The sequence below is a fragment of the Daphnia pulex genome, chromosome 7, assembly GCF_021134715.1.
Source record: "Daphnia pulex isolate KAP4 chromosome 7, ASM2113471v1".
NCBI lineage: Eukaryota > Metazoa > Arthropoda > Branchiopoda > Diplostraca > Daphniidae > Daphnia > Daphnia pulex.
Window position 1 is genome coordinate 11,619,125 of NC_060023.1, and position 16,354 is coordinate 11,635,478.

The 16,354-nt window shown below is 45.3% G+C and overlaps 2 protein-coding genes across 7 annotated transcripts; one reads left to right on the forward strand and one right to left on the reverse strand.

The window, feature by feature from the left end:
* Positions 1-114: 114 nt before the first annotated feature.
* Positions 115-3,015, forward strand: LOC124196685 (serine/threonine-protein phosphatase 4 regulatory subunit 2-like). Of its 2 annotated transcripts, none has more exons than XM_046591852.1 (6): positions 115-270; positions 500-752; positions 817-948; positions 1,019-1,170; positions 1,262-1,923; positions 1,981-3,015. In XM_046591852.1, exons 1-6 carry the CDS (start codon positions 234-236, stop codon positions 2,125-2,127), a joined length of 1,383 nt encoding a protein of 460 aa, XP_046447808.1. In that variant the 5' UTR covers positions 115-233; the 3' UTR covers positions 2,128-3,015. The 2 variants fall into 2 exon arrangements, with proteins under 2 accessions (XP_046447808.1, XP_046447809.1); XM_046591853.1 differs by having other exon boundaries at positions 1,984-3,015.
* Positions 2,463-14,668, reverse strand: LOC124196679 (serine-rich adhesin for platelets-like). Of its 5 annotated transcripts, XR_006875792.1 has the most exons (11): positions 13,621-14,668; positions 8,813-8,929; positions 8,358-8,739; positions 7,257-8,286; positions 6,159-7,180; positions 5,340-6,081; positions 5,018-5,275; positions 4,751-4,943; positions 4,547-4,677; positions 3,042-4,467; positions 2,463-2,544 (listed from the first exon to the last, which is right to left on the reverse strand). XR_006875792.1 is itself a non-coding variant. In XM_046591837.1 (10 exons), the coding sequence occupies exons 2-10, from the start codon at positions 8,916-8,918 to the stop codon at positions 4,387-4,389; spliced, it is 3,942 nt and encodes a 1,313-aa protein (XP_046447793.1). In that variant the 5' UTR covers positions 8,919-8,929; positions 13,621-14,668; the 3' UTR covers positions 2,566-4,386. The 5 variants fall into 5 exon arrangements, 4 of the variants coding, with proteins under 4 accessions (XP_046447793.1, XP_046447791.1, XP_046447790.1 ...); XM_046591837.1 differs by lacking the exon at positions 2,463-2,544 and having other exon boundaries at positions 2,566-4,467; positions 6,159-7,177; XM_046591835.1 differs by lacking the exon at positions 2,463-2,544 and having other exon boundaries at positions 2,566-4,467.
* Positions 14,669-16,354: the final 1,686 nt, after the last annotated feature.

Below are 16,354 nucleotides of genomic sequence, written 5' to 3' on the forward strand. Positions count from 1 at the left end.
ATCGAGTTTGATTTCATCCAAGTTGAAAAAGGGCATCAATTGATTGAGAAAGTCGTTGGAGATGTATACTTGTTTCGTCATTAAGCTCCGCCCAGTCATTTTATTCAAATAATAAGAGTAGAGACATCTAGCGGTAGACAGCCAACAAGGTTGCGTGTGTAGACACTCGCTCTTTTTTGTCGACAGTTTGGTGCGGGGGTGATAAACAAAGGGTTGTCCGGGCTGATTGAAACATGGAAAACATTGAAAGTATATTAGATGAATTAAATGGTAAGTTGGCATCTGTTTCTACATTCAATACTTTGTAGAAATGCTCGTCTTGAAACGGGCGAACAAATCACGAGACACTTCTTGGGCCAAGGACGCGAATGTATCGCGGTCACGTCCTTCCGATGAGTTTCTCATGATCAAGCTTGATTTCTGTAAAGATATCAGGGAGATAAGTTTTTTTTTAATGCTGTCCAAGCTAACTTGTACTTTACTTTAATATTTTTTCCAGACTATGATAAGCAAAAGACCCCGGAAATTCCAAAAAATTTAGAAGAGTACATCAATCACCTGGCAAAGACTGGTGAAACACTCTTCCCCTGGCTCAAGATCAGAGGTGTCCTCCGGCACAAGCTGGAATTAGTCATCGCCAATTTTAAAGAAGTATGTCCAACAGAGAACTTGCCCCCCTGCCCAAATGTGGAACCTTTTAATTTTGAGATAGTGAAAGATAAAATTCTCCAACAATTTGACAGCTTCACCTGGTAAGTTGCAATGATGCAATACATTACAAAACACTTATTTACAACATCATTTGGGTTTCTGCAGTGCCCCTTTCACAATACAGAGATTGTGTGAACTCTTGTGTGCCCCGAGGAAGCACTACAAGAGAACAGACAAGTTCATGCGAGGCATAGAGAAGAACCTTTTAGTTGTTACCACAGTAGACCCAGAGCAAAGGTGATTTCAGTCTTGCTTAATATTCAACAAGTATTGACTCTTATTTCTCCTATTTTTGTATTCTCTCCAGGAAACGTTCCGAATCAGTATCTTCTTCTCAAACGTTAGTTAACGGCGTTGTTGACATAAATGTGGGTTCCAGTCGACCACTTGCTACCTTCGCTGCCAAGAACGACTCTAGACCGGTTTCGGCTGCCTCAGATACTGCATCAGTTTCAGATGGTGAGATACCAGCAACGAGATTTTCTATTTGATTAGTTCTACTTAGAGAGATGCCTAATTTGCTTTCTTTCATTCGTTCGTTCGTTCCCAGCTGACTCTGGCATTTCAGACACCGAAGACGAGGATAAGCCGGCACGAAAAGAGCCGGTATTGATCAAGGCATCTGGCACAGCAGAACCACAAGACCAAGGCGAGGCAAGAGAAACTACAAATGGTGCTGTCGATCAAGAAGAAGCCAAGCCGTTGCCAACAACAGAAGCAGAAACGGTCTCTCCTGCACTTGTCGAGTCGCCAGTGACACCGGCTGTCGTGACCAGCGAGGAGACTCCCACCGTCCAGATGCCCGAAGATGCAACAGGGTCGTCTACTAGTGAATCCGAGAAAGCCGTAGTAAAGGAAGAGGAAGCAACGCCCAGTGAAGAGGACAGTGCCAAGAGCATCGATGTCGAGAGCGTGGCCTCTGAAGAGAAACCAGTCGACATGGAAGAAGAGGAATCGGCACCTCCGAAACTCGTTACGAAAGAAGAAACGACCGCAGATGAGCGAATAGTCGAAGTACAACCACAAGAAAGTGAAATGACGTTAGCTCCGGAGGTGAGTCAACCACCAGCAGCAGCAGCGCTGAGCGAAACGTTGGAGACGCCAGTCAGTGATAAGAAACGACCACTGGAGAAAGCAGTTGATGGAGATGAAGAAGACGACAGTGAACACAGTCCCGACGCTAAACAACCGAGATTTTTCAGTCCTGATAAGGTAATATAGTTGACACATGTTTTATGATAAAAATACTAATAATGCCATTTCTGCGAGCAGGTGATAGAAGACAATCCCGTTCCAGCACAGACGACCGACACTCAAGTCGCCGAAGAAGAACAAAATGCCGTGACACCATCACTGGAAACGGTGGAAAAACCGGCAGAAACGGATCCTGTAGTTCCTGCAACGGAAAGCCATTAAATCATCAGACGACAAACAAATTCAAAAACTGGAACATTTTGTTTTTTTCGCGTGCTCACATTCTCGGATTTTTCAAAAATTAATTTTTTTTTTCTTTCATCAACTATAAACTTGCTGCTCTCGGTCTCTTACACTCATTTGTGCCACGAATGGAAAAGACCAACGTGCCCTCCTCCACCACCACCACCGTGTCACGTCCCTGTTCTCTTCCAAGGATTCTTTTGTTTTTCCAGGGGATTTTTGGGTGACTTAATTGATTCGGTCAGCTTAATTTGCTGGCCTTCCTATTCCTCCACTTTTCTCTGTCTCTCTCCCACCTTCTGTCCTTTTTTTTAAAATCTCTAGCGTTGATTGAGTTCATTTTTTACAAATCAATAAAATAAAAAGTCTCACTGAAATTGCAATGTTGAAAATGACCTGAAAAAGAAAAAACAGAAGTTAGACCAAAAAAAAACACATGGGTTTGTTATTTATTTGCTTGACGCGAATACAAGGCTAGGAAACCACACAACAGCAAGTGCAGATAGGTTTGCCAGAGACCGAGAACTTAGGATTCATTTTTGACATGTCTTTTTTCTTTTTCTTGTCCAGCTGATCAAAACGTGTAAATCACCACTGTACACACACATCACTTGACACATACATTCGCTTACAAGAATGGATACAATTCTTTTTTATTTGATTGGGTTTTTTTTTGTTTTTGTTTACTGTAAAAGAATGTTGGAGGGGGGGAGAGAGAAAGTGAAGATCATGAGGGGGGAGAAGAAAAGACAAGTCAGCGGGACACGAAGATAGAAATGAACGGCGGGAGAGTCTGGGGGACAACATTCGTTCTCGTGAAACACGGGGAGGAAAAAGAACAGAATTTTAGGCAGTTTTTCTTTCAACCACTCTCCACGTTTTTCTTTGCTCACCACATGGGAACCGACCACAACGGCATATTACATCACGCAAATCGCCGAAAAACAGAAAGGAAATTATTATTTTTTCTGCTGGACATGCGACTCGCGTTTCTCATTTGTTTCGTGTCGAATGTCAAACACTGGCAGTTGCACAAAACAAATGACACACAACATTTTGAAAAAATAAAAGATAAACAAACGAAAATACATTTAAACTCATTTCTTTTTTTCTTTAGAAAAATAAAACAAAAGAATAAAAAATAATAATAATAAAATTTTGTCTTTAAAAAAAAAACTCTTTTCAAGAGTAGGCCATTCTTCAAAATTGAATTTGAACTCTTTGAGAGGATGCCCAGAGCCCCAGACTGTGACACACACACAAACAATTGTAAAATAGGAAAACTTGTGTTTCTTTACTCTCACTCTTATGCTTTTCCTATGTATAGAATATGTATAGAATATATCAAAAATCATTCAAACCAACCAAAATAAATTGAAAAAAAAAAATTCTGACATTTAAAAATTTTAGCCCGCGAAATTTTGAAATCAAAATTTTTTGTGGGGGGACGCTTTCAGCAGGGCCACACAATCACACACAAACGCACAGACATTTGAATTTATAAAATCCTCACATTTTCTCTTAGCTTTAGCTGTGTGGTCACACGTGGTTCCTACATGGTTAATTCATTAGAGCAAGAATAGGGGGAAAAAACAACAAACTCTGATAAGCCCGAATTAAATTTTTAAACAAAAAACATGGCGGAGGGATAGAGGAGGTGAAAACAAAAAACCAAAGAATTTCAACTATTTCTTCTTTCTTTTCGTTCAGTGTCGGTGTCCAGTTTAACGGGGGTAAACCAGAAAAATATGCTTATTTATTTATATTATAAAGATGCATCCAAATTTTGGAATTCGGACGCACCTTTCTTCTCTTTTGGCTAAATTTTCTTCTTTTTTGTTTTTGTTTTGTTTGTTGTACAAAATTTGTTGACGTTTCAAAACTGGATCGAGAGATTAGAATTAGAATTCCACACACGCACGCACACACTGACAGTCACTCGCAGGCAGGTAGACACAATTTCTCACGCGGCCAGAAAAAGAAGAAGAAGAATTGATATATATACCTATCATTCCGTAATTTAGTTTTTCTTCCGGGTGGGTGGGCCCTGTGAGAGGAGAGAGAGATTTTGGATGCATTGGTCTTTTAAGCACAACAAATTGTTTTGAATTGAAACAATGCGGAGGAAGGTGGCAAAAGGACGACAAGGGAGAGAACGGACGACGAAGATAACAATCAAGACGACGACGAATAAACTTGTTTGAGGACGATGTTTTTTCTTTTTTTAAAAAATAGCGGCTATCTGTGAATGGCCGAATTCAGCAGGAAAGGAACGTAAAACATTTTACTCTCCAGCAGCAAGGTAGCAGCCGATTGGACCTAGACGTTATAAAAGTTGAAAAAAAATGAATTCCCGTTGATTCAATTTAAAAAGAGAGAAACGTGAACGTGTCAGTACCTCAGGTAAACGTGTGAGGAGATCAGAAAATCGCCCAGGCGATTGTGGATAGTTGTGTTCGACATAGCTCTGCAGACACTGCATGTATCGTTCTTGAATGGCTTCCAGTTCGACGCTGCCGCTACCTTTAGCTGTCGGGACGGAATGAGCTCATTGATTATCGATTCCGTTTTAAATGATTTGAAGCCGGAAAGGTCAACTTACGTTGGCTGAGCATGGCAATGACTTTGAGACAGACATACTCCTCCATCCGCAATTGGCTCCTTTGGAGCATCATCGTGACGTGAGTGATGCGCTCCACCATGAGTCCCACGTCCTGTCTCAACTGGTCCAGGGTCAAGGGTCGACCCATCATGGCGGCTAAACATGTTTGAAGGGTGACTAGGTTGGCCGATACCTAAAATATTCAAATCAAATTTCATTTTATTAGATAATTTCCGACTTGAAATTGAAAAGTTTGTGCGACTTTACCTGCTGGACGAAATCGTGTTCAGTGGGTTCTGGTCCTGACCACGTCTTGCGCGGCCCGTGGATGGCCTGATAGGCCGAAGTGGTCAGCACCAGTAGCTCGTGCCATTTGTGCGTCAGCAATCGCGTGTGCACCTCGACGGGCAGCTCAGAGTAGAACGGAAGACGTTTGGTCCACTGCACCAGCTTGTAGACTATCGAGTCGCCGATTTGGCAGAGTTTGTCCGACAGCTCGGCTTTCGTGTCCAGCAACTCGTCCAACTGAAAATGACCAAAAAAATGTTGTAAAAGAGCAAAATTGAATTATTGGAAATTGAAAATTTACCTTCAAGGTGGCAATATCTTCAAACTCATCACAATAAATGAGCGTGCAAATGGTGGGCATGGCCGTCTCGTAAGGCATACTGATGGCGTCCCGGCTGGACGTGACGGCGCTTTCCAATCGTCGCCTCAAATGGAGCACCTCGCTCGGATTCGTCAGCGCCGTCTTGAGAATGTTGCCGTTGGCGATCCGTGGCACTTGTTGTTGTTGCTGCTGCTGCTGGCCCGATCCGCCCATCATCCCGTGGTGGTGAAGCTGCTGGAGCTGCTGTTGTTGTTGTTGTTGCTGATGGTGTTGTTGATCCATGACGGCAATGCCGGGCGGGGACTTTCGATGAATTCCGTTAGTGCTCATCACCTGCTGTTGTTGTTGCTGTTGTTGCTGGATTTTGCCGTTGGCAATGGCATTGGCTTCGAGAACGGCCTTGACGCCCAGTGCGGCGGCTGCGGCCGAAACGGCCGTCACACCACCGTTGGTGGCGGTGGTTCCCGGCGGACTTTTATTGTTGTTCTTCTTGTGCTTCCGGTATTTGACCTTGTAGAGGTTGTAAACAGCGCCGGAATTCCTTCCGCCGGGCATCCTGTCCTCCCTGACGGCGGCCAGGACCATGCCCTGGGCGAGGCACTTTTGGAAACGGCAATACTGGCACCGATTCCGCTGGGCCTTTGTGATCTCGCAATTGCCTTCCGCCACGCAAGTGTACACCCGCTTATTCTGCACCGTCCGCTTGAAAAAGCCTTTGCACCTGTCCAAATAAAACCAAAAACAATTCAATCATCTGATCATCCGGAATTGTGTCCAATTCATTTGTTTGTTTCTTACCCTTCACAGGTGATGATTCCGTAATGGAGTCCAGTGGCTTTGTCCTCGCAGATCATGCAAATCATGGGCGTGTCTTCATCGTCCTCCTCCATCCGGTTGCCGTCGCTGTGGCTGTTGCTGCCGTTGACGGCGGACGGGCGACCTCCGCCGTTGATGGTCGTCACGATGGACGACGGAAGCTGATGGATGGCCGATGTCGGGTGATTATGAGTGCCGTTGTCATGGTGACCGTTGCTGTGAAGGTGATTGCTGTTGTTGTGGTGGACATTGTTGGAGCTGACGATGATGGACGACCGGCCGGAACAGACGGAATAATCCAACGCTTGGGAATCTGGCCTCTGCTGTTGCTGCTGTTGTTGTTGCTTGATGGCAGCGGCGGATCGCTCGGCGTTTTCCCACAGCCGCTCCATCGAGAGAGGCTGGCTGGATGAAGTGGGAGGAGCCATGGCGCTGGAAGCCGCAGAAATGGGAGGCGAGGAAGAAGAAGACGACGAGGAAGAAGAGGAGGAGGATGAAGAAGACGACGAATTGGTGGATCGCGACGAGAGGTGGAGAGCTGGCGGACGCGAGATGGAAGGCGGAAGCCCTTGGTGGTGTCCGCCAGTACTCTCAGCTAACCGTGCGGATGACATAAAGTGACCGTTGGTGGCCCGATCCATCGACGGAGGCGTGTCCGGAAAAGGATATCCGCCTGGCGGATGGTGATGGTTCCTGGCCACCGTCAGTAGACCCAAGGCCGGAGGAGAACCGGATCCCTGGTGGTGATGCCGTGATGATGAGGACGACGACGCCGACAGCGACGAGGAAGAGGAGGAGCACGGCGTCGACGTGGTGGGCGTCTGAACCCGGAGCGGAGTGGCAAAATGCGGAGGAGTCGATGATCCAGCGGCCACGCCATTCGAAGAAGAAGAAGACGAAGAAGATGTGGATGATAATGATGAGGTTGGACTCAATCGCTGGATGTTGACCACACTCGGCCTCTCCGTTGGGCTCACGGTGCTGCTGCTCGGACTGTTGGCCTGCTGGATCGTTCCAAATTCAAATAATTTAAAATCAAATTGAATTTTGGCCAGGGGAAATTTAATTTCTGAATTTTACCTGCGGAGGAGATGACCTGGATACGACGCCGTGACGTCGATCGGACGATGACTGGGCCAAACTGAGCAATCCGTCAATGGACAACCGGATGCTGGCGGCATCTTGCATGTTGTTGCTATTCATTTGCTTGACGCTGCCTGGACGGTTCTGGTGAACGGCCATCATCAAAGGAGGAGGAGGTTGTTGAACTTCCGATCCGTTGGGCACCGATCGCGGCCTGGATGGCGTCGGCTGCTGCTGATCCGCCCAATGGCCGGTCCACACCATCGTCTTCACTCCGCCAGACTGGCCCAGGATCACCGATGGCACTCGGGGATTCGTTCCGGCCGCCGAATGATTGGACTGCGGTTTATTGCTGCTTCCGTTGTGGTGATGGTGATCCGGCGAGGAGCCAGGCGCAAGGGAAGGCGACGTCCTGGATCCGCCGTTGGGCGACGAATCCATCGGAACGGCACCGTGGACGACCGTGGTGCAGGTCGAGGCTCTCCGATGGCTGAAAATGATTTCCGGCCGGATTGGTTTGCTCATGTGGTTGTTGTTGTTTGTCGTCGTATGGCCGTTGGGCGAGGATTGGTTGGACCATGAGCGGATGCCGTTGTGTTCGGAACTGCTGACCGAAGTGGCCGACGACGGACTGTGTTGTCGACTTTCCGTCTTGACGATCGCCGCTGGTGAATGAGCGGAAAGATCCATTCTTCCGGCGGAAGCGGTGGTGGAAGTTGATCCTTTGGAACCGAAACTTTCGGCTGCCGGCTCCTTGATCCGCGTCCGGTGCGGATCTTCATCGTGGAATGATGAGCCCGTCGTCGCTTTGGCCTTTGACAATTTGACGGCCTCGTTTATCGTCTCGTCCACCTCGTCTCGATTCCGCACTCGTTTCTGTGGCTGCTGCTGTCGCTCCATCTCTTCTTCCTCCTCTTCCATCGCTTCCTGCTTGACAACAATCATCAAAGCGGAACCCGTTCCGGAATCCTCGCATAGTCGCAGCTGGAGGTGGTCGTCGGCGCCCAGGGAATCCGGCGTCGACCGACTTTGTTGGATAAGAAAAAGTTGTTGGTTAATAACTTATAAATTTGACCGCTAGATGGCGGATGCGTTTACCTTCCGCGAGAGAGTCCAGGTGAGGAGATGAATCCGCCGTCGCTGGCGCTGGATGCGGATGCCTGGGAGGATCTTTCCGGTGATTCATCCTCTTCATCTTCTTCAACTCCGTCATCTTCGTCTTCATCTTCTTCTTGTTTAATAATCCGGCCATTGCAGACGACCGTGATGCTGGCCGTCGCCGTTCCGCCATTCTCATCCGACGGATGTTGTTGCTGTTGTTCTCCCGCCGCGCTGCTGTTGCTGGGCGGATTTTCCTCGTCTGCGGCTCCGCCAACGTGATTGCCGCTGGTACTTCCGCAGCCTTCCTCGCCGCTCCTGGGCGGAGTGGCCGCGCTACAGTCGGGCGACGCCGAACTGCCCGTCTCCATCAGACTTTCACCTGTTTGGATAAACGATGAAATTGATTAACGTGAATTTTCACATCCATTTGTTGTGTTGTGTTGGGGATGTACCGTCGCTACTGCATCGTGAATCGACTTTTCTTCGTTTGAGCTTCAGGTCCTGGAACAAGCTCATCTTTCCACCGGAATCACTAGAGAGCACCACCGTCACCGTCATAATGTCTGCTCCTGTTTTGGCGGATGATGATTAACGTGCAGAGTGAGGTGGATCATTCCAGGATCATCACCGACGACGACATGAGAAAAGAAACAAATTGGAAGAAGCCGTAAGAATTTCGGTCAAATCAAAAGAAGAAGTTGCAAGTCAAATTCTTTTGCGTGCAGACACACATACACAGCGAGTCTCAGTGGGTGGGTGGGCGGTTAAAAGTGGGGTGGGGTTTGACACACTTAACGGTCATTGCATCATCAGCACCATTCTATTTGTGCTCTCTCTCTATCCGATCTCTCTCCTTCTCTCTCTCTCTATTCGCCATAGAATCCCGCCCCTCTCTTTTTTACCACCACCCACCACCCACTCCCGCTCCCTTTTTCCCATTTTGTGTGTTTTGTTTTTTCGCTATCCTACAAGTCATTTACCCGGCGTATCTCTTCGACAAAAACCCACACAGGTGAAATCGAACACGAACGAGGGCTTTCACCCCGACCCTGACAGAAGTGGCACAGCCGAAAAGGCATTGAACGAAATTTAGTTTTTTGTTTTTCTTTCTTGACTGTTTCGTTCACATCTCGAAATCACGTCCGCCCTAAATCTACTAAATGTGATATGATAAAAGAAGATTTCGTTATCTTACGGTGTATAGGGGAGAGACCTATATTTTATTACATTACAATAGCACCTGTTGATTTCGGGTTCAAAGTTCACGTGACATCATTTTCCGTTCTTTTTAAATATCCAAAGTCGACCCGGATAAATAAATATTACCTCCTCCCAAAAAATGTGTTTGGTACGTACAAAAGTTCATTTTTGGATAATCGTGACGCAAGTTTTACCTGTAGATTGGCATCCACTTTAAATCACCATCGAGGTACAAATAACTGAACGTTGATTGTTGTGGTAAACGATTTATAAAACTGTCGAGTGGCTCTCTACCAACGGCGAATTGTATTCATTATCCTTAATTGAATTCACTTGACACTGTTGAGCACCGAAACCCACAAAAATAGTCGAACCGAATGAAATGTTATTTAAAACTCGTTTGTGTGTTGTATAGAGAGAAAATAAAACTGTTGCGCGTTTGATGATGATTTGTGACCCGAACAGTTTGAATGTAGGACAACGACTGAGTCGACTACGAGTCTCGAGCATCAATGACTTTGAAAATGGAAGAGAAAACCCGCCCGTCCGTCCGTCCGTCCCGCCACCAAATGGTCCCTCCCCTCTCTCTCTCTCTCTCTCCTGGATTTTTCCATCCATTTTTATTTCATTTCTCCCTCCGATGAGAGAGAGAGAAGGGGCGGGTGAGCTCCTTTCAAGATCGTACACCTTCCCCCCACCACCACCCGAAAGGGAAAAATAATAAAATACTACCCGAAAAAATAAAAATGAAGAAAAATAAATCGCACTACAAAACAAATTGGATTATTCTTTTCTCTTCTCCCCACGGCGCTCTCTAATAATATCAAAATAAATTCTTCTTTTTCTTTTTCGGTGGTTTTTCACTTTTTTTTTCGTATTTTAACAAAAACAAAATTTATTTCGGATGGGAAAAAATTGACGTAAAATCGTCGTAGCGTCCGCCCCAGCGGCGGCGCCACTTTCCAACCCACTCCGACCGGGGTCTACGAACTCTGCGGTGAAAATGTAGGTCACGTGACACACACACACACGCAGACGTCCCTCACGTCTCATTTGAGTTACGAAATCAATCAATCAATCTTTCTCTCCAAAAAAATTAAGGTACAAAAATTGAAATTTTTAGCCAAAAATAAATTTCAATTAAATTGATGAAATTAAGAAAAATTTCGAGATCCGAAAAATCAGGTGAAGCGGAAATTCCATTTCTTAATCAAATACAATTTTTAGAAAAAAAAAATCTTTGGCCACCCCACCCGAAAATGTACAGTAAGCTATTATAGGGGCAGCATGCACACAGACACACATACCGTACGATCCCGTTATGGGAGAGAAGGATGGGGATTGTACAGGTACCCCGAAAAAGAGCCGTTATTATCCGTGTGTGTCGTGGTGCTGTGGGCTATGGGCTAAAAGGAGGGGAATCAGTGGGTGAGGGACGTTGGTGAGTCTCTCCTTTCTATAGATCCCGTTTAACGAGCACAAGTTCTTTTGATTTTGTTTTATTTAAAAACATTTTTCTTTCTTCGAATAAAGAAATCGTCGGGAGATCATTGACTTGCCGTTGCTCATCAGGCCCTGAAACGGTGAAAAACTTTCACGGTCTTGTACGGCCGAGGAAAGTTGTTGTTGTTGTTCTTTTAATGGAATAATCCCGCGCGCACCACAGAGAGAGACTTTGAATGTTGTTATTTTTCGATGAGTTGGCGCTAGAGAAAGCGGTTCAATATAATCAAGATAAGACTTTCTTTTTCATCAAAATCAAATAAAAATTCGATGAGGTCGTTGACAGCACAAATTTTTATTTGATTTTCCAGGTCGTCCATCACAAGGCCGGCCCTGGAAATTTGATTTCGGTTGGAAGAAGAAGAAAATTGTGTGCGATTGGGTTTTTGTACTACCTTGACCTCGGACTCTAAAAGAAGAAATGCGGCAGGTAAAATAATAAAAATGAAAATTCTAAAAAATAACAAAAATTTTAAAATGACCAAAAAATGTTTTTGGGGTGAAGTTTGACCCTTTGGAGAGAAAACGGGACAAGCCAAACAAGGTCAGCCAATAACCTTGGCGAGTTGGGCGTGACCCTGTTGGTCATAAAAACAGGTGGCCTACTTGACACGTTTTATTTATAAAATAAAATAAAAAAATATTCATGAACAAATAATAAAAACTAATAATTCGATTGATTTCCTGTCGGTCGTCTGCTGACGATTTTAATCTTCCACCTTCTTCTTATAAAAGAAATGGCGGCGGCGTTCCCGTTTCTCTTTTTCTCGTTCATTTTGTAATTTTTGCGTGAGCCGATGGAAAGTGTCCCGCTGACCTCCTTTTTCGCCTTCTCCTCCTCTCGGCTGGCTCAGTCCCGCTGTACACACAAGGAGAAGCCAAAAAAAAGAGGAGGGTCGGTCATTGGCCTTCCCACCCACCCGAGCGTTCATTGCCTCGGCGTCCTACTGCCGAAGGGCGAACGCTCACTCTCACGCTCACGGTCATCCCTCCTTTAGATATAAAAAATATTTCCCCTCAACTGGCAACGCTGGACGGCGCCAAAAAAGAAAAATGGACATGCAGCAGCAGCAGCGGGCGGCACGTGTTGTCCTCCTACTTTCGGCGGCCCAGCCCCTGGTGGTGGTGGCCGTCGTCCCTCAACTCGTTTCAGCGTACGAAAAAATCACAACTAAACCGCCCGAGAAAAAATTGAGGTCGGTGAAAGTCTCTCTCCACACACTGCAGCTGTGTGCTGCTCCATTATTCGTAAAATATCCAAGTTGCATTGGCAAGGAGCATTCACCCCTTTTGTTCCCTCCCGCAAATAGGAGGTAGGAGCTATAGGAGCAGTTGGGAGGGGGGAAACCAAGGTGAAGGTGCTGCCACCTCGACCTCAATTGGCAACTCGTACACACACACACACACCGGGTTGAACCACCGTTTTCTAGTTGACGGGAGTCGGTCGGTCGGACGGTCGGCGATGACCTTTATCACGGCCGAGGCCACCATATTATTCGTTTCTTTTTTCTCTCTCCGCTCTCTTCTTTGGATCATGACACACAAGGGGGGGGGGGGGCTATTGCCCGCTAATCAGCACAAGGTTCCCCTATACCAAATTTTACTAATACGAAATTCAAATTTCCCGCGCTGGCAAAAAAAAAATTTGGTGCGCCAAAAATGGTTCGATTCAAATAAAAATGTGTTTGAATGAAACATTCCAAAATTGAGGCGCGTTGATAGGCCGAGTGCACGCGCCGCACGACGGTGACGTCACCGTCGTGCGGGCACACAAAGAAAGAAGAAACGGTTTTTTATTTTATTTAGTCCCGTTAGTCCAGGGTATGCGCCAGCCATGTGAGTCTACTCTACTCTACTACTACGTAGGTATGTGTGCATAGAATAGCAGACACACACACACAGAAACTCTGCCATCTCGCGTCGGCATCAAAACGAAAGAGAAAGTGTGTGTGTGTGTGTCGGGAGTCCCGCGGTCAAAAGCCCCGTTCTCTCTCTCTCTCAGCCGATTCCCCCCACTGGCCTCGTTTCTCCATCAGGGGTCGCTGACACTCTAAGCCCCACCCACCACCCCAGAAAACCCCAAAAAAAAACCTTTTTTTGTTTTAACTCTACCACCTATAAGGCGCCTATTCACGCCTCTTTTTTTTCCCATTCAATGTCGACTTCAATAGGCCACACACAACCGAAAAACATTGAAAAAAGGAATCACGAAAAAAATTCGTTCGTGATCGAGAAAGAGTTTCGATAAATTTCAATCCAGACAGAAAATTTAAAAAAAGAAAAATTAATTTTTAAATAATCAGGTTTGAGGCCGTCACGAAAAAAAAAATAATATCTAAAGAAACGTTTGTGTGGAGATTGAGGGTGGTGTGAGTGGGTTGCGTGCGGGAGGAGGCTAAAAAGTCAGCGACCGTCAATTGGGTCGCCACTAGATGGCACTGACTTTCGTGAATGTTTTACGAAAACACACAACAATCTCTCTCGGGACGAGAAAAAAACCTTAAAAATTCCATCGACAATTTATTAAAAAGAAAAACGAAAAGATGTCCACACTTACGTAATAATGGCGGCCGACCATGACCAATTCCACGAAGTGTTGAATTTCAAATAATTAAAAAACACAACCACACACGTTGTTATTGTCGAAATCTCCAATTCAATTATTTCGCACTGGACACACACTGGCAAAATGATAGACAAACCACACTGGTTTAATAACCAAAAATTCTACGGTTCAAATAGTTGAATGAATCAAACGAAACACCACACTCGATCAAGAAGAACTTGAACTGTGAACACGGTGGCAGACGACGAGCGACTGAGTGCCAACGCATGCGCCGATAATATTCTCGTCTCGTCTAATCTTTTTTTTTTCTTTTATTCACGTGTTTGTCGGTCGGAGGAAGAAAAACGAATAGACACACACACACAGCAGAGACTCACCCTTGGAAACAGCTGAGAGAGAGTAGTAGTGCACATATCTCTTCTCAATGTGAGATATTCTCTTTTTCTTCTGGTGAATTGGACGAAAAAGAAACGAATTTAGAACGGAGGAAAAAGAAAGAAAATGGTGGTGGTGGCGCTAGTATCGCGTCAAGGTCAAAGCACCGTGAGCCTCTGCACGACTCTGCCCCACTGATCAAATGAGACTCGATTCATCATCACGACCTTGGTTGTTGTTTTAACAATTTGGTTTTTCTTTCATGGCGTCACAAAGTCTCTCCAGAATAGAAATCTAACGGTTTTCTATCTTTTAAGTTTCCCAAATAATGGCTGTGGAGCCTCTCTCAAATTACTTTTCACACATTCGATCAACCACTGTGTGTGCACTTGCAGCACTAGGGATCAAGGAATTTCGGACAAAAATTGTATTCAGGTTGCCCCTAGCGACACATCCAACACTCGTCAAAAGTTTGCAATTACTTTGGTAACACGAAATTTCACTTGGACATTCCCCCAGAATAATTTGGTAGTTTTTGATTCAATCGAATTGTATTCGATTGATAGTTGAATGTATTGTTTTTTTTAACAACCGGGGGCCGGTACAGACGAACAGAACAGAACACACACACAGCAGAGTGCAACGACCTCTCGTTCGGGTTTGCCTCTAGTTTCTATTTTGCCTTTGCTCTACTCTCCCCCCCACCCTCCCTCTCAATCGACCCCACTGATCCCCCCCCCCTCCCAAAAAAAGAGGAGGAGAAATAAAAAAAGAACACGCGGGTTCCGAACCGGAAAGAACCCGCGACACCACCTAGCGGCCGAATACTTTTATATTTAAATTTTTATTTTTAAAAAATAATTTGAGAAATGAGAACAAAATGTCGTGCTAAAATTCAACATTGTTTATTTCTAATGTTTAAATTTATTTTTTAAAACGACGGCCATTTTGTTTAGATTCTGCGTAGTAATCCAGATTTCGTGCGTGCACTTGTGCGTAGTTTGGTGTAGTGCATGTACATAATGGAAAAGAATAAAGAGAAGGAAAGTTTAATACGCAGAGGTAGACGACCCCGACGTCTAAAAATGACGTCACGGCATCGATCGACGAGAGACGCCTCGACGTCGGTTGACTTTCCCGACTGGAAGAGAAAAAATACCGAAACACAAAATTTCGGCTATGACGAAATTGACACACACGACGACGAGAAAAATTAAATCCCCGACCTCAAAAATAAAAAAGGACGTCTAACACAAGTTCTTTTTGGCTATAGGCGTGATTCATTGCTGGCTGTATATATGCACACACCGTGATTCGGCAATGAAGTCGAAGAAAGAAAAAAGAGAAAAGAAACAAAACAAAACCGAAAATGGCGCACGGCCATGACTAGTTTTTTTCATCCCGCGCCGACACTGCACGGCAAAGAGTTGAACGTCCTGCTAACCCACTTTCTCCTGTGTACACACCGACGTGTTGGATGCAGTCAGCTGTTTCTTTTTCAGTTGCCCTTTAAATATGGCGAAACTCTAAAGGGGAGTAACTCTACTACTAGTCGGTAAAAGGTATTCATGATGAATTTGTTCTCTTGGCAGACAACTGAATAAAAATCATGGCCGCCGACCTCCATTGTTCAATTCCGGTCTGTCCAGTTTTTTTCTCAGCAGACACATTTATGGGCATCAACGGGACACTAAAGAATTCGTATACGTTGAATCATTTTTTTTTTCTAGGACACACACTCAATTATTATTATTTCAATTTTTTGGCAAATCATTGGCCATCCAGCAACCAGGTCAACCAAGAATGAAAGAATTTGATCGAGCAGAAATTCGTCTCTGAAGCGAAGGAAATGTTTATTCTAATGGCGAACAATAAATTTCCTTTTAATGAACTTTGTGCGTCTAGGTTAATGGAACAAAGTTCACTATTCCAAATTGGCGTTTCCAGTTTGTTGCTGCTCCAAATGGCGTTCTGAACGCTCGTTTCACGACTTTGAAGATTCAGGTTTCTCTCTCTTTTTTTTATCGTCTGCTATCCCCCACGCGTTCTTTCTCTTCTCCCGTGTTATTTTTTCACGCAACCGGATTTTCATTCGAGCGGCAGCAGGTGAACGCACTCTCTCGGCTGGTGGCTGTCAGCAAAGAGACATGGCCGTCCCCCCCCCCCACACAACTCTACACATTGCCGAGCTTATTGTACTCGACTCTATATGCACGAAACTCGTTTCGACGATCTGCGGTAATCAAACAATTTTTACACAACACCCATCGTCCGACCTACTTCTCCCATTCCGACTATCGTTGTCTACCATCCCCATACACACACACACGAACCAGTTAAGATTTTAAAT

Coding starts and splice junctions, on each gene's coding strand:
- LOC124196679 (XM_046591835.1), bottom strand. CDS start 8,918: ATGACGGTGACGGTGGTGCTCTCTAGTGATTCCGGTGGAAAGATGAGC. Junction 8,287..8,357: donor CCTGGACTCTCTCGCGGAAG/GTAAACGCATCC, acceptor TATCCAACAAAG/TCGGTCGACGCCGGATTCCC. Junction 6,082..6,158: donor GGAATCATCACCTGTGAAGG/GTAAGAAACAAA, acceptor TTATTTGGACAG/GTGCAAAGGCTTTTTCAAGC.
- LOC124196685 (XM_046591852.1), top strand. CDS start 234: ATGGAAAACATTGAAAGTATATTAGATGAATTAAATG. Junction 271..499: donor TATATTAGATGAATTAAATG/GTAAGTTGGCAT, acceptor TATTTTTTCCAG/ACTATGATAAGCAAAAGACC. Junction 1,171..1,261: donor TACTGCATCAGTTTCAGATG/GTGAGATACCAG, acceptor GTTCGTTCCCAG/CTGACTCTGGCATTTCAGAC.